The sequence below is a fragment of the Eucyclogobius newberryi genome, unplaced genomic scaffold (assembly GCF_026437365.1).
Source record: "Eucyclogobius newberryi isolate DKJ021-1_F unplaced genomic scaffold, fEucNew1.0.hap1 SCAF_15, whole genome shotgun sequence".
Taxonomy (NCBI): Eukaryota; Metazoa; Chordata; class Actinopteri; order Gobiiformes; family Gobiidae; genus Eucyclogobius; species Eucyclogobius newberryi.
Genome location: NW_027315779.1, coordinates 18,994,411 through 19,011,976, shown reverse-complemented (window position 1 = coordinate 19,011,976; position 17,566 = coordinate 18,994,411). Strand labels below are relative to the sequence as shown.

At 39.4% G+C, this 17,566-nt stretch overlaps 1 protein-coding gene across 3 annotated transcripts in view; it reads right to left on the bottom strand.

Moving 5' to 3' along the window:
- nlgn2b (neuroligin 2b) overlaps positions 1 to 17,566 on the bottom strand; it is a 72,515-nt gene that overhangs the window by 13,576 nt on the left and 41,373 nt on the right. For all 3 annotated transcript variants that reach the window (XM_072446532.1, XM_072446531.1, XM_072446533.1), the window contains one exon: positions 10,902 to 11,051. In XM_072446532.1, coding sequence (XP_072302633.1) covers positions 10,902 to 11,051 — 150 coding nt within the window. The remainder of the gene's footprint in view (positions 1 to 10,901; positions 11,052 to 17,566) is intronic.

Sequence of the window (17,566 nt, the reverse complement as noted above, 5' to 3'; positions counted from 1 at the left end):
ATCAACTTTCACTAACTAACTTAACTGATACAAGCATTTGAAATATCTTACTGCCAAAACATTACAATTATACATTCATAAAACTGAGTTACACAGGCTGGACAGATTACACAGCTCCTTGTGACAATTACAGCCACAGATTATAAGGAAAACTATGACGAATGTAAGACACTTTTCTTTCCCCTACTTGGACACTTTGGAGTTAGTTTGAAGTTTTTTGATATATTTTGCTACTATCATTATTCATTGTTGTATGTTGCACCTTAATACCAAAGTAAGTTCCTAGTTTTAGAATCCTGTTCATTGACAATGGCAATAAATCCCTTTTGATTCTGATTCTTCTGATCAGTCTTAAGTTTAGCCTCTCTTGTCTCTGGGCGCCAGGGCACTGATGCTATTGTGACGAGAGAGTGGGACCAACAGCACGGACCATAATCAAATCACTTTGTAACTCGCGTTACTGATTAATATACTGCCCATATTCAACTCAGTAATGAGTTATATTACTGCATTGCAGAAAATGCAATTACAGTAACTTACTTATTTTGTAGGGCGTCATTCCCAACACTAAGTAATTATTGGGATTATATAAACTTGTATACACTGCATGACAAATGAATTCAGGGATCATCAGTTGAACATCATATGTACATCATGAAAATGTTTTTTTTTTAATTAATTGTGCTTTGTTTATTTTTAATTTGCTTTTAGCGATCTTTGACATGTGATTTCACATTTTACATACCGTATATTGAGCTGTATTTGACATAGACCAAAGTCTTCAAACAAGAATATATGTGTAATCTAAAAAATAATCAGCAAGGGAGGTTAAATGTCATTACTAAGAAATCCAATGTTTTGTCACATACCGTACTTATGATAGACTTTATTATCTATACATATTATGTGAAAGTGAAAACGTTTTATTAAGATCACATTTTAAACAAAAATTAAATTAACTAAATGTCATAATGAACCAACGTATACATTTGTTTCCACTTTCAAAGAAAGAATGCGATATAAAAGATTCATAGCCTAAATAGATGCAGGTAAATGTCAAGATAATATAATTCATACTGGAAATGACAAAAAGATCTGATACAGTGTAGTTCAAATAGGACTATTATTCCAGTGAGCCTCTGTGCTCAGCTGAGGTTCACAGGGAGGACTGGCTGGCAGGTCGTCTTCAATTATAGATCACTCTGTATGTCAAGTACAACCTGGAATTAAGTTATACCTTGTGATTGGGCTAAGTCCCGCTGTACTAATATGATTTTAGTACGTCACCTATAGGCTCCCAATGACATTGTATTCATTACCTGACGTATAGCTTTCAATTTCAACCCCCAGAGGCCCATTTTCACACACCCAAACTGTGTCGTAAAACTGTGCTGTCACTTATGTTTAAAAGGTAATACTTCAGACGGTTCACTGACAGGAGGTGCTGAAGTTCAAGCATCAGTGACAATAACACATGGGGAAATTTGATGGTTGCATTTGCACTTGTTCAGTTTTCTTTTTGCTCATTGTATAATAAAAACAATGATTATTTAACAAACAAACAAGCCAGGAAGGAAACAAATTATAATACGTTTAATAGCGCAGATTGGCAGTCTTGCCCGTCAGTCTGCCACAGAGCAGCTGTGGCTACAGCAGTAGTTCACCACCATCGAGTGTGGAGCGAATGGATAATGTGAAGTGTCTTTGATTGTCCAAAAAAGCGATATATGAATCCATCCATCCATCCATTTTCTACCGCTTGTTCCCTTTCGGGGTCGCGGGTGACTGGAGCCTATCCCAGTGACTTCGGGCCTTAGGCGGGGTACACCCTGGACAGTGGCCAACTTGTCGCAGGGCCAACACAGAGACATAGACATTACAGACAGTTCACTCTCACATTCATTCACTAGGGCCAATTTAGAGTCACCAATTTTGCCTAACACATGCATGTCTTTGGACGGTGGGAGGAAGCCGGAGAACCCGGAGAGAACCCACGGTAACACGGGGAGAACATGCAGACTCCACCCAGAGAGATCATGTGATGTTGGTCTGGTCCGGAATCGAACCCACAATCTCCTTCTTGGGAGGCAAGAGCGCTAACCGCCGATATATGAATATGATGCATTATTATTATTCATTTTAAACAAACACATTCTTAATCCCAGAATGGAGACAACTGGAGGCAAAAGTGAAGTGGAACATAATGTGATTTCAATGGAGAAACTAGGCTTAACATCAGAACATCACAAAATATTAAAAATCAAGATGGTATGAGCAAATTAAAACCACTCAGACACACTCAGATGGTTCAAACACACTATTGTACAAACTATTGTATTTTACATGATTAGTTTAATTAATAAGAAATAATGAAGGACACTTTTTTCAAGCATTCTTGATGAAAGCAAAATCCTGGACAAATACTTACCAAAATGTTGACCCCATAATAGTTTTTCAATTTATCTACAGAAAAATACATACTTCATGATAAATTGTACTTTCTGTGAAGTATAAATACAATTTTGAAATGTAAATTCTCCATCACTTGTAACAGAAAAGCAAACTGTCTACCCAGGAAAACTTCCAGTTGCCTCTACTCTGGAATTGTGATATTCTGATGACATAAGGCGCTGATTAGAGCTAGTTATTTGTTTAAAAGTACTTACACAATTACTAGCATTTGTAGATGGCCTGTAATACATTATAAATGTATTCAATATCCAGGCGATCAATGCAAATACATGCCTTAAGTGCTTATAAACAATTTATTAATGCAGCATAAATAGTTTATTAAGGAAGGTTATTATAAATCTTTACCAACAAATCTTGTAATGCATTCAGAATTTTAATTATATTCATTTTCTTTTGCATTAGGAAGTGTAGGTGGCAGGGGAGCAGTGTTGGGTAGCGTTACTTTTAAAAATAACTTGTTATGTTTCTGCTTTCTTAAAAAAAAAGTAATGTGCTAGAGTACTCTTGTGTTACCAATAAATCTACATTATTTAACCTATATTATATAATTTACCGAGAAACTCTTTTTGTTGCTGAACACAGTAACATAATCATTACAATATAAAATAAACAAGCAAAGTAAATGCGTTTAATTGAGCTTTATATATACTTTATGTTGACAAATTACCACAATACAATGCCATACAATAAGCATGTTACTCTACATTTACTCCTCAGCTACAAAATAGTGGTTATAATGAAGGAGAAGGACATTTAAAAACGTGCATTTGAAGGTGTGTTTCTCTTTGGTGTTCCAGTTGCACAGTGAGCATGCTCACAACACGCCGACACCAGTGTTTGCTGCTGCGGCTCTTTCTCTACTCTGGGAAACAAACCTGGCTCTGGGATTGTGGTGAGGAGATGAGACCTAAACAAAACTAACGCATTACTGGTTTGAAATATCAACTTGGGGAGTACAGTAATTTCTGGGATAGACAGCACTCCTGAATAAAAGCAGAAAGTAAAAATAGATTATACATATATGGGCCACACCTGCCAATAAGCCGCAGGGGCCCACATTGTAACATGAGATATTTACACATAAATATAGAACATAGTAGTGATGTGTCGGTTGTCTTTTGAACCGGGGGTCTTGCAGGTCTAATTAGACTAATTTATCAGTGAATATGATTTGGATTGTAATAAAATACACAGCATTTTGAAGTTTAGCAAACAGAAAACACATCGCAGCTGTCCCTTCTGTTCTTACTGTCCCCCCTGTCCTTGATTACTCTGTGTATTTACTTGTGTGTGTCTTCACGTATGGCTCATCTGCTCCTGTCGTAACATGATATATTTACACAGAATATATTCCACTGTAGTGATACACGGGTTGTCCTTTGACCCATTGGTCAGGTCAAGCCAAGAAATTCTCATTTCATTGCGGCAGGCTCTAAACTGCAGACCGCCGTATATCGCATGTCCGCGCTCCACGTGTGTGTTTGCTTTTTGTTGCGTCTAGATTCACTTCCTCATTAGACTCATTTCTCCGTGAATATGAATATCTTCTTTTACAGTGTGTCAAACGCTTGTGCTTCCTGCTAGAGTGCCCCCTGGTGGATGTTAGCCAGTAAAAATATATAAGTTAGACACACCGTTGTATGGGCCGCAGGGTTCAAAGTATGGGGAAAAAAGTAGCGGATTAAAGTCAAAATATGTTAATAGATTACATGGGTGCACAAAATTACGTTCCTCGTTACTCTAAAAAAGTAATTTTGCTAATGCGCTTAAAGCAAACAGCTAACGCATTACCCCCAACTCTGCTGAGGAGTATATGAGGAGTTATCAGTTAATCCCATGAATGATGAAAAACAACTATTATACAATACGGCCACTCTCCTGGCATGTTTATGGATGAAGAAAGTAAGTTGGAGCACAAAGGATGGACCCAGGACAACATAAGGACATACAGACGCCACTAGACGAGCAGAATCAATGAAACACGGCCCGAACCCATAAAAGTACTAACCAGACTGCCAACAGACAGCTTAGTTCTATGTTGTATTAATGATGATGATACTGTCTGTAATTGTTGAAAGAAATCACTCCTACAACACTCACCTCCTTTGACCACAAATCACTGTATTTGACTACCACACATCAAGTAGCAGTTACTATAAAAATATGTGTTGTTTTTCACTACAGCTCACTAAAAGGGTTGTCTAGCTTTGAGCAGAGTGTGGGTGTGTTTCATTTGGATCTGAGGACTGCTGAGCTGAGAGGAGACTGTGGTCTAAACTCAAATGGCAGCACAAATGTTTCCTGACTGTGAGTACTGTATGTGTCATGCTAATGCGTGGTCAATGAGAACAATGGGATTTGACCCGCATCCCAAGGCTAATTCATTATCTATTAAGAAAGTATTATCTAAGGCCTGACACAACCTGACTCATCAGCAAACTTTGGGTTTACACTTATGGATAAAAGTAGTGATATCTCCAAATAACTTTGACTGAATATTTTCCTGTTTTGGTGCATGGTGAATGTGTGTGTTAATTTGTTTTTCTCTCTTGGCTGTCGAGGTGTTTTAAGGAAAAGGTGTTTTACTATTGCTGGGTTCATTTGTAAATTTACTTTTGGATATTTCATGGCAAACTACAATGGCATCAATAGAAAGAAGGAGGGTCTAAGGACAGGTTGGTTTGGTTTTACGTTGAAAATAGTGCGTAGTCTGTAACCAGTTTTAGCTTTGCTAAGGCCAAATTCCTGCAGCGATACTCATATCATATGGGATAGAAAGTAACAACTGCAGGGGTTGGCTTAAGGGAGACAGTGAGGGGTAGATTGTGTTTAAATACATGTCTCTGTGGAACCATCTTCAGACATCTCTGTACTGTTGTGTATGACTTGTCTCCTTGTGCCAGTAAAACCTGCCTGACTCTACTTCAGTGACTCTAAATCTTCATATTTAAATGTTATCTAACTGAGGGTAAACCACTTGACTCCCTGGAGAAGTTATTGCTTAGCCTGGCACGTTCCATCATAGTTTTTTGCTCAAAACACCTTGATAGACTTGTATTTTTTACTGTGAGTAGGGTCACCGCTCCACAGTTCTGACCTGTAACTTGGCCTGGTGGCATCACCTGCGTGTCTCCATAGATAAGTTTAATGCCATACTGTGGAACATTGGCGTTATATGATGGCTGAAAAGCTAGCTCTCAAGCTTGACAGCAAGCATAGTGCACAATAGGTCAATTCTGTCAGCGAGGTGGTATTGACAGATTTGAGCTTAAGATCTGAAGGTGGTTCTCCGAGTGCTGTAGAGAATGAACTTCCTTCACAAGAGATTGATAAAATATACCTTAACCTTCACCTTTATTGAATGGTTAAGCAATGACATATCTAGATGAGCAGAAACATTATGAACTATCTATACGTTTTGGTAGTTATGTCAGTATTATGGGTGTATATATATTCAACTTTGCAAGTGCTCCCAGGTAATTATTTCACATCTGAGTCACAGTCAATTGTATTAATCTTCAAATAAGTGTCAAAAATGTGTCAAAGCGGTAGCAGCAGCTGTAGTAATTGTGAATACTCTATATTCATTAAATGCTATTTTATTCAAGTAGCCAAACAGTACTTTTACCATAAAGATCAGTCTACCATTCCCTACTGATTAAAACATGTTGGTGTACAACGACTTCTATCTGAGTACACATTTTTAAAGACTATTTTGCCCTTTGGGGATCCTTTTGAAATGTTAAAGTTCAAACTAATTGCAGAATGGATGAATCCTTTTGGACAAACAATAGGCTTTAATTAAACGTTGACGTACTTGCAGCTAAATAGGTTGCGATGCCTTAGAAGAAGAAAGGAGCAGCGTTTCATCTCTTCCTCCTGAGGTGAAAAATGTTCTCTCGGAGCCCACACAACTGTAGACCTCTCCCCAGAGTTCATTAATTAGTTAATTAGTTAATTAGTCAGAACAGATGGCTATGCAACACAAATCAGAAGGCTCCTCTGGCACAGGGCAGGAGGAAGGTGAGCTGCGACGCCATTGAAGGAGAAAAAAATCTACTGTCACTAACCTATGAACCAGCAGACATTTTCTAACCACTCACCCATTTTACCCAGGCTCTGATAAATTCATGAGGCTATCTGGAGAAAGGCTATAGCATGCTAATATATAAACCAGTGGAGTGAGAGCATAAAAGGCTGCAGGAGTTATTTGAATATTACTTGGCATCAGAGCCGATTTCAAAAAGCATTTCTGACGGTTTATTTTTAGCCTGTTCCCATCTCCCCCCTTCTGCTCCCTTTTTGCCTCCGTCTCTGCACCGTTCTCCCTCATCCGTCTCTATTCCCCGCTCCCTTCGTCTTATTCCCGACTCCAGATCAGTCTCTTAAAGGCACAGGCGTCCGAAGACTTGAGCCAGACAATGGACAGTCATTACAATCATTACATTAAGAGTCATAATCACACAATGAGCATTTTTACAATCTATCCGTATCCCCTGAAAACACCTAATGAAAACATGTATGAAACATAAAGTATTAATATTACTTAAATCTCCCTCTGTGTCTCACACAAAAACAATATTGCAAAACCAAAATTACCATGCAATGTCCCTACTCTACACAATCTGACACAGCAAGTGTGTTTTTTCTTTTTACTTCTTAGTTAGTCGCAGATGTGACATGAAGAGAAGTAATTCCATGTTACCAAGCAACCATACAGTAAACAAGGGCCAACCATTGGTTAATTCTTTTTAACAGATAAAGGCAGATGACAATGTCTTTATTTTGTTAAATTCAGGTTCAGACTGTCAGTAAAATACAGTATGTTCTTTGCATGGAAATTGTCTCTGTATTTTGGATGCTTTTTGTGTTTTGTGCCACTTAATTTTAAATTTTTTTACTGCAACTTTATTGATGTAAAACTAAGACACATATTTTCCACAGATACTATTCCACAAACAGCAGTGATAAATAGAAAACATGAAAAACTGTCTTAAGTTTCCTAAATAACGATGATCCCACTAAAACTATTAACCTTTTCAAGATTTGTGTTGGCCCTGCTCCATGCTTGTATCATTTCAAATCCATTTTCTATTTAAGTTATTAATAATCTGCTTTAAATACCTGCAATATATGTAAAGAAAGAAAGAAAAAAATATTTCAGTGTACTAACATTTCTAGAATCAGGGCTGTAAATCTCAAAGTCAAAGAAGGGTGCTATTTAACATTCACATGGATAGTACATTATTTATTTATGTATAATTTACGCATCCATGCAGCACATCAAGACTTTTACACACGCTCGCGCAGCAATTTGCATGCACACAAAAAAAAAAAACAGCAAGAAACAAACATGCAGGTTTATGGGACATGACATACATAGCAATAGCACACAAGATTCATCTGCTTAATACAGTAATACAGACCAGAATTTTATCAACAGTTTTAAAAGAATCGAGGACACTGCGTCATCTGATAATCACTCAGCGGGATCACACTTCCATCTATTTATACACTGTATGTGTTTTTGAGACTATGAAAAGCTCTATACTGTTTAAAGTACGAGACACAAGGCATTAAAGATTTCACTCAACGCTGTTTGATTTGAGCTTAACTGAGAGTCTGTAAAACTAGATTTGAAAATGGTATGAGGTAGTTTTGGTTGTCTTTTATGCCATTATAGGCTAACCTGACCCACATGTTTTTGATGGTAGGGGACACCGCAACCCCCGGAGGAATTCTACACAGACACAGGGAGAATATGCAAAATCCAGGAAGTCCAGGAAGTCCAGGAATCCTGTTTGGGGAGTGATCCCTTCTCGACCTTCTTGCTGTGAGGTGTGTGTCAACCTCTCAGACACTGGGCTGACACAATTATGAACATGCATGCGAAAGATATAACACATCATTTATTTATTTATTCAAGTATTTTTCTTAGTACCTTACACTTTGCCCACACTTATTATTATCATCGAATATAATAACTATATTATTAGATTTCTTTCTGAACATGACCCTTCTTACTCACATCAGATTTTGCAGTTTGCATGTCACTTAAATATACGGTCCAGAAGTCAGACAATATTCAGATGTTTGTGCAAAATGTGAATGTAGCTACAGAAAAATGATAAGACTTAATCCAGACAAAATACTAGAGATGATCAAAACACTAAGAAAGATGTGGTACATGCAGCCACATTTCTGAAGAAAAGGTATTTGTAAAAGTGTTTTTCACCAGATTTTGGCATGCATAAAAAATAAGCCAGATGTGCACCTTCACAAATCTGCCAAACCATTAGGTGATATCTTTCAGTTCATTTAGCCGATTGGCAAAGACATTCATGTGTTTGTTAAGGGCATCAATATTGCTGTAAAACATGCCATAGAGCACAAAATAATGAGGCCCTTGGTAAATTATTTATACTTCCCAACTGTTCTTGCGATTTATTCTCATTTAAAACTAAATTACCTCACATGCAATCAGTTTCAGTCTGCATCACTACCTCCCTGACTGGTGTGTCCTGGCATTGTCAATAATGCTCCGGATCACGTTACCCTTTGCCTCAGCACTTGGATGACATCCTACATGACTCTCATTTCACTGTTTATCGTTATTCTGATATGTTGAAACAGGCCTGATGCAATAAACAAGATTTGATTACCGAACCTGGCAACCACAATGACTGACGGAGATAGTGTGTATGCAAACACCTCCAAAAGTTAACAGTCAGTGCAAATACTTGACTCCACTGATTTCCGGGAGCGCAGGAGTTCACATACACGCAAACACACATACATGTGTACACACATACTCGAAGGTCACACACAGCCACTCACAGAATGAACAAATAGAGAAGCCCTTAATCCAAAAATACATGGCTCTGCTTTCAGAAGTGTGCAGATGAACAGAATACTTTCTTCACTCTATTTGGTTGAGCAACTATTTCCTCACGGGATATACCGAGAATAACAATCTTACCAAATTCCTACTTTAACTATTTACTTTTCTTTTAGAAGCCACAGGCGTTTGGAGCCTGGCCTCCCAAAAATCCTCAATGTATCAGTGAGTTTGATAGCTGTTTATATCAATTCAATTTCTTCTGCAGGCAAGTGGCTATTTAGACAAGGGAAGGACTTCACATCAGCAAGGACACAATTATTTTAGGTCAAGCAATTGAGCATGTTTCTTTGATACTGCTAGCATGACTTGATCATCATGACTTGATCATCTCTAACTAACTGGAGAGGAAAAGAAAAGTAACCTCACAGTTTAAAGGACATACTGTCCTGTGCACCATCCTGATTGTTTTGAATAAGGGACTCAGACCAATGAGCTTGTCTACTTCACTTCAACCCAGACAGATAATTCACTCAGAGTCATTCATAAGGGGATAAATGAGCAGAGACAACAAAACACCTAGAAAAGCATGTCTTTGAAATCAAGGAGTCACCCTTATCCAATTTAAATACATAAGCTAAGGTGCACATACAGTGTGCATGTTTCCCATCTGTATGTTTTATTGTTTTATTTTGACATTAATGAACATACAAATAAAACCAGAGAACCTTTGTACACAGAAAAAACATTACATTTTGTGACATGAATGTTTTATTTGAAGTAATCTGTGTGTATCATTTTCTATCACTTTTCCATCATTTTATCACGGTTCCTTTACGATGAATTGAGCATCCATGTATGTCATGTGCAGTTATATTTAATGCCTAAAGGGAATAGGGAAGCACTCAAATCCTCTGATCTGATGCATCAGCCATGAAAGCTAACCACTATTGGTTGCCATGACTCAAAAATACATGAACATCCAGAATATGTGTACATGTGGACAAATCCATTCTCTCGTAGTGGAATGGGAGGGGAACGTATTTATTCTAAACTCCATAGTCCAAGACTATGTTGAGATAGTACAATGCCATAGACACAGATATAATCATTATTATTATGGAAAGGACAAGATCTCATGCCACAAGATCTTGTGATATTATATCACCTGGTGAAGGTTTGACACCAGGCGACAACCAAAATTGGCTAAATGACATTACACTGCTGTGTGCATTCATGTGCAACAGCGATAATAATAATAATTTAACAAGCAACAACTGTGCGTAGCTTTTAGTAATAAGAATTCATATACACTATTATAATTGTTAGTAATTGTTTTAAAAGAATATTACAAATTCTAATAATGTCTTGCATCTTGTGGACCCTATCTTGTGTTTAATCTTATTATCCTCGAGGGAGCTGTGTCTGCTATATATTACTATGCTACACAAACCAAGATTCTCACATTATAGATTAATACATTAGGCCTCTATTATTTTGAATATTATTTTACATTTTAGATGCATGCAATCAAATCCGAGCAAATATTAATTACTGCCTAAAAGTGTCTGGAAAGCGTAACATGACTTACCGAGCACGCCAAGGCGGTAGTTCATGGTGACAACAATGACGTTTCCATAGGCGGCCAGTATACTGCCATCAAACATGTTCCCTGAGCCCTCCATGTACGAGCCTCCGTGGATGAACAGCATCACTGGCTTCTTGCGACGATCACGGATATCTGGGGCACACAAACAAACAAGGAATATATTTAAATTGTACTGTACTTAATAGGCAGTGTAGAGTCCCTAAGCGAGGGTCATGAAACACCACAGGGCTGCACCTTCAAAGTGTTATTGATGTTAACATGCTACTTAATATTAGTAAGTCTCATTAGGATACAAATGACAGCTTGTAATGACTTTGTATAATCAGCATCTTGAGAAAAAAACATGCATAAAATGTAAACAGAACAATGCAGATCATTACATAACTGCCCACAGCACTATCATGAGTGTAACAATGTGTAATAATGTTGAAAATAATATTCTTTTGTTGAATCAGAATCAAAATCAGAAAAGGTTCATTGCCATTGTCAATTAACAAAATTCACAAACACAGGAACTTGCTTTGGTGATTTGGTGCAACATACAACGATGAACTATAATAAAAACAATATATAAAATCAAAAAGGGCATGCATGAAGAAAAACAATTGAAATTTACTGTATGATGAAAATAAAAAGAGCCTTCTATGTACACAAAATATACAGTTACATTTACATATGTAGTGCAGAAAGTGAACAGTGCAGTGTGTGATTGATTAAATTGTAGTTAAAGTGACAGTGTTTAAGAGGTGTTCATGAGTACAACAGCAGAGGGAAAGAAACTGTTCTTGTGGCGGGAGGTTCTGGTCCGGATGGACCTTAGCCTCCTGCCTGAGGGGAGTGGCCTCCTGCCTGAGGGGAGTGGCTCAAATAGTCCGTGTCCAGGGTAAGAGTTCAGAGTCCTGGAGAAGTACTGGTCCTGCAGAGATGGAAGTCTCTGTAGTCTCTGTTTATCCCTGGCTGTAGCTCCAGCTCACCACACGATGATGGAGTAGGTGAGACAATGATGGCCATGTAAAACTGAACCATCATCTCCGCTGTCAGCTTGGCTTTCCTCAGCTGCCCCAGGAAACACAACCTCTGCTGGGCCTTCTTGATGAGGGAGCTGATGGTGGGCTCCCACTTGAGGTCCTAAGTGATAGTGGTGTCGAGAAAGCGCAAGGAGTCGACGGAGTCTGGGAGTTAGTATGTGCTGCAAGATTGCTGATGTTGTCAGAAATCACCTAGAAAAACTCACTCTATCTCTGTAAATAGCTTGATAATTTTGTAGACGTTTCAGAATCAGAATCAGAAAATGTTTATCGCCATTACCAATGAACAAAACAAAAAATATTTAAATGTTGTGATAAGATACCAAAAATATTGTTTAATAAGGTAAGATAAACTTTGTTGTCCCCAAGGGAAAGTGTGTCTCTGCATTTGGGCCATTTTTCATTTCTGCAGGGGCAACCTGTCAAAGGGTGACCGCAGTGGGACCACAGTGTAGCGCCTGGAAACACTCCTGATGTTAAGCTAGATTTGATCAGGACTGACTGGCATTAGGCTGATGGGGAAAACTGCAGTACCCAGAGGAAACCCACCATGGCATGGAGAGAACTTAACACAGAGAGGGAAAAAAACGGTACAGGAATTGACCCTCTTCTACTGCGAGGTGTGCTAGCCACTCAGACACTGACAATATCATATTATATTTTAAATTATAGGTATGCTGAATCTTTGGGTGTCCATTTTATCCCACACAACATTATCTCCTCCTCTTCATTATCCCACAAATGTATCTAACAAGAACAGTGATGGTCCCTTTGCCCTGTGTGTTACTGGTGTCCCTGCCATCTTTGTGTTGCTATGGCAGTCTCCGCCAGCACCCCTGCTCCCCCCACGCAGTGTCTGTGCTCAGCTCGTCCTGTCTGTGCGTGGATGGGGCTTGGTGAGCTGCCAGTGTGCGGCCCAGTTAGGCTGATCGTCGGCACTGTGCACGGCCTGTGGATAATTTGTATGAAAGCCAGACCAAGTGGAAACATAAATAACAGCCCCAGCATCTGTTTACCCTGATGAGCTTCAGCACTCGGAGATGGAGGAGACAGAGATAGGGGGAGAGAGAGATAAAAAGGTAGCGGATGAAAATAGGCCAGCGTGAGACAACCGGCAAGGCTAGAGACATGGAGGGGAGGTTCAAACAAAAAAGATGAAAAACATACCAAACGTTACAAAGCAAGTCATACATAGCAAGGTACGCTAATGAACACTCAACTCACACTGGAGTCACACACAACATTCATGCGCCACACACACACACAAACTCTTGCATAGGCAGCTGCGATGCCGAGTCGCTATGGAAACTGCCTAATAGAACTGCACCAGCCATTCCGTCGCACCAACTCACTGAACGCCTGTTGCCCTGGTAACAAATTCTACTCACGTATTTGCACAAGGCGCCTGCATCACCACCTGAATCTCAGGTTACACATGCAGTAGGGTGCGTCACTCCGTCACAAGCACCAGACAGGATGAGAGGAGCGCAGCATATGCCAACACACACCACCGTCCATTCATATTGGGCACGAATAACATAGATGCTGTGTAAAAATAACGGTTTTGTGTCATACATCTGACGTGCTAGCCTCCTCTGGTGGATAGAGAGCTGTTGCTGATTTCCCCAAGGATATGTAAACAAGTTCAATTATCCCAGCATTACCATGACAGTATAGAGGGGTGACATATCAGAGGCTTGTCGTGAACCACACTCACCGTACTCATGGCACTAAATGAATCCACAGGGACAGACAAATGCAACCTACTTTTGCAATGACAAAAGGATTGAGGTTATTTACCAGTACCCAATTTTTTTATGCACGCTCAGGCTTGTTTTATTAACAGTCTGAAATATGGTTCGATGCATTTATTTTTTTTTAAATGATAAAGGACTTTTTTTTTATTTTTATGTCATATGCCTTTGTCTTATTTTCTTTCTTAGCAGATGTTTTTATCAAGTATTAAGTATCTAATTGAATAAACATTTTCATCGAAGGTGTGTTTCCACTTTGAATCTAAATACAATCCTTAAATCACATTGAATGATTTTTTAAATGTTTTATGTGTATGTCATTGCTGCAAATAAGTATTTGAACACCTGAGAAAATCAGTGTTAATATTTGGTACAGAAGCCTTTGTTTACAATTACAGAGATCAAACGTTTCCTGTAGTTCTTGACATGGTTTGCACACACTGCGGCAGGGATTTTGGCCCTCCTCCACAAAGATCTTCTCTAGATCTGTCAGGTTTTGGGGCTGTCGCTGAGCAACATGGGGTTTCAGTTCTCTCTAAAGGTTTTCTATTGGATTTAGGTCTGGAAACTGGCTAGGCCACTCCAGAACCTTCATATGCTTCTTACGGAGCCACAAATTGGTTGTCCTGGCTGTGTGCTTCAGGTCGTTGTCATGTTGGAAGACCCAGCCACGACCCATCTTCAATGCTCTGACTAAAGGAATGAGGTTGTTGCCCAAAATCTTGCAATACATGGCCCCATTCATTCTCTCCTTAATACAACACAGTTGTTCATTCCCTGTGCAGAAAAGCACCCCCATACTTCACAGTAGGGATGATACTCCTTCATTTTCCTCCAAAGACGGTAAGTGGACTTTATAGGATAAAGTTCTATTTTGGTCTCATCTAACACCATGACTTTCTCCCATGTCTCCTCTGGATCATTCAGATGGTCATTAGCAACCTTCAGACGGGCCTGGACATGTGCTGACTTTAGCAGGGGAACCTTCTGTATGATGCAAACCATGACATAAACCATGACTGCAAAGTGTATTACCAATAGTAAACCTTGAAACTGTGGTCCCAGCCCTATTCAGGTCATTGGCCAACTAAAACCATGTAGTTCTGAGCTGATTCCTCACCTTTCTTATCATCATTGATGGACCCCATTTCGAGGGAGATTGACAGTCATCTTTAGCCTCTTCCATTTTCTAACAATTGCTCCAGCAGTTGATCTTTTTTCATCAAGCTGCTTGCCAATTGCCCTGTAGCCCTTTCCAGCCTTGTTGAGGTCACCATTCGGACAGCTCTTTGGCCTTGTCCATGATAGTAGTTGGAGTCTAACAGGTGGACAGGTGTCTATATCAGGCTAACAAGCTCAAACAGGCGCTACTAATGTATATAGAATCAGAATCAGAATCAGATAAAGGTTTATTGCCATTACCAATGAACAGAATTCACATCAACATAGGAACTTGCTTTGGTCATTCGGTGCAACATAAAACAACAAACAATGATAAAACAACCTATAAATAATCATGAACGGCATGTGGTGATGGTGGAGTCTGTCATAGTGAGAGGAAGCTGGGGGGCTGTGGCTTTCCTGAAGTCCACAATCATCTCCATTGTCTTCTTGGTATTGAGCTGCAGGCTGTTACTGCTGCACCAGGACACCAGCCGGTCCACCTCCCTCCTGTAGACAGACTTGTCCCCATCTGAGATGAGCCCGATGAGGGTGGTGTCGTCTGCAAACTTGATCAGTTTTACAGGGTCGTGGCTGGAGGTGCAGCAGTTTGTGTACAAGGAGAAGAGCAGAAGAGAAAGTACATAGCCCTGTGGAGCTCCTGTGCTGATAGTGAGACATTCTTCCCCAGCCGCACACACTGCCTTCGATCCGTCAAGAAGTTTGTGATCCACCTGCAGAGCTTGTCCTGGAGCAGAGCCGGGAGGATGGTGTTGAATGCAGAGCTGAAGTCCCCAACCAGGATGCTGGCATAGGTTCCCGAGGAGTCCAGCACGCAAGATGAAGTGGAGTGCCAGGTTGATGGCATCATATTGTATATGTGGAGTAGAGGTGGACTTTTAAAGGCAGAATAACAAGTATTTGAGAGCCACACTTCTTACTCATTGGCAGATGTTCCATCCATCCATCCATCCATTTTCTACCGCTTGTTCCCTTTCGGGGTCGCGGGTGACTGGAGCCTATCCCAGTGACTTCGGGCCTTAGGCGGGTAAACCCTGGACAGTGGCCAACTTGTCGCAAGGCCAACACAGAGACATAGACATTACAGACAGTTCACGCTCACATTCATTCACTAGGGCCAATTTAGAGTCACCAATTTTGCCTAACACATGCATGTCTTTGGACGGTGGGAGGAAGCCGGAGAACCCGGAGAGAACCCACGGTAACACCGTGCACCCCATTGGCAGATGTTCAAATACATATTTGCAGACATAACGTACAAACAAATTATTTAAAAATCATAGAATGTGATTTCTGGATCTTTTAAATTTAGATTCAATCTCTCACAGTAGAAATGCAACTACGATGAAAATGTCAGACCCCCTCATAATTTCTAGCTCTTATAATTCTCTCTACATTCAAGGGTAAAAAACAAGGGTGAAAAACTAGAATCTAAATCTTCATCTTAGAAGAGCACGCACTGAACGGAATTTAATCAGAGCACTAAAAGACAACCATCATCTTACAATGTTTGAAGTAAAATTACGGCAGAATGTAATGTATTGCTACGTGTTTGGCCCCTCCAAAACAACAAGGGCTACACATCATCTTGAGGCTGCCTTAATGGGCCTGTATAAGATTGATGTGCAAAACCAAGTTGACAGCTGAAGAAAAAACACAGAATGCAAATGGTGTTCCCAGAAAAGTCGAAGCATACTAGGTTATTTCCTTCAGGACAGGAGCATTAGCGTAGGAAATACTACACTGTGTATTATCTTACTTTATGCGCAAACTAAAAAAAAATCCCTAAAATAATATTTTAGGGATTTTTTTTGGGGGGGGGGGCAAATATTATTTTCCCAGTCCAATGAAGGTGAAAGAATGAGTTTAAAAGGGCAAAAAAAAAAAAAAAATCCAATCATTTTATTTCTGCAAAAAGATAAAAAGCTCATGCATACCTTCAAAGGTTTAATGAAAGGTGGTTTATTGTAGCAATACATTTACCATTTACATACTTTTATTAGAAGCACCTCCACAGTAGATGGCTTTTAAATCATTAACTTGCATAGCATTACATAACATATTTTAGATATAAAAATAATATTTTAATATTTATGTTAAGGGAAGTGCAAGTTCTACATTGAATTCTACATTCAATAAGAAATTGGCTGGTATAATAATAAAAAATGTTTATAATATAACCTTTTCCATGATTATATTGTCAAATGCACCTTTTTACTAGAGTTTTGAAGCCATATGTATATAAGTATACATTTAAAATCTCTTTGACTGACGTGCGTGACATCTGTTGTCTCTCCAACAGTGCACTTATGGTGAGGTGCGAGCTTAATCCCAACTCTATATGCAGCAGACAAGGAGCTTTCTATCCCTCCCCACAACACTAGCGCATTATTTACCCTCCTCTGTCTGCCTAATTTGATCCTTTCTGCTCAGTATTCTCCGTCTTAATGCATTATCCTACCACCCAGATCGTCCTATACTCTCCAATTCCTCTGCGCATCTCTCATTCATTCTCTTATGGAAATTGAGATTGATTTGGGTGTAAAAGTTTTCGCCTGAGTCAGCCCATCGTCCGCGCACACAACCCACACTCAGTGAGATGCACTTTTTACATTCTTCCAGGAGCCAACTGCGAAATAACTACACAATAAGATGAGTCTTTTGTCCAGATGTACTTTAGCAC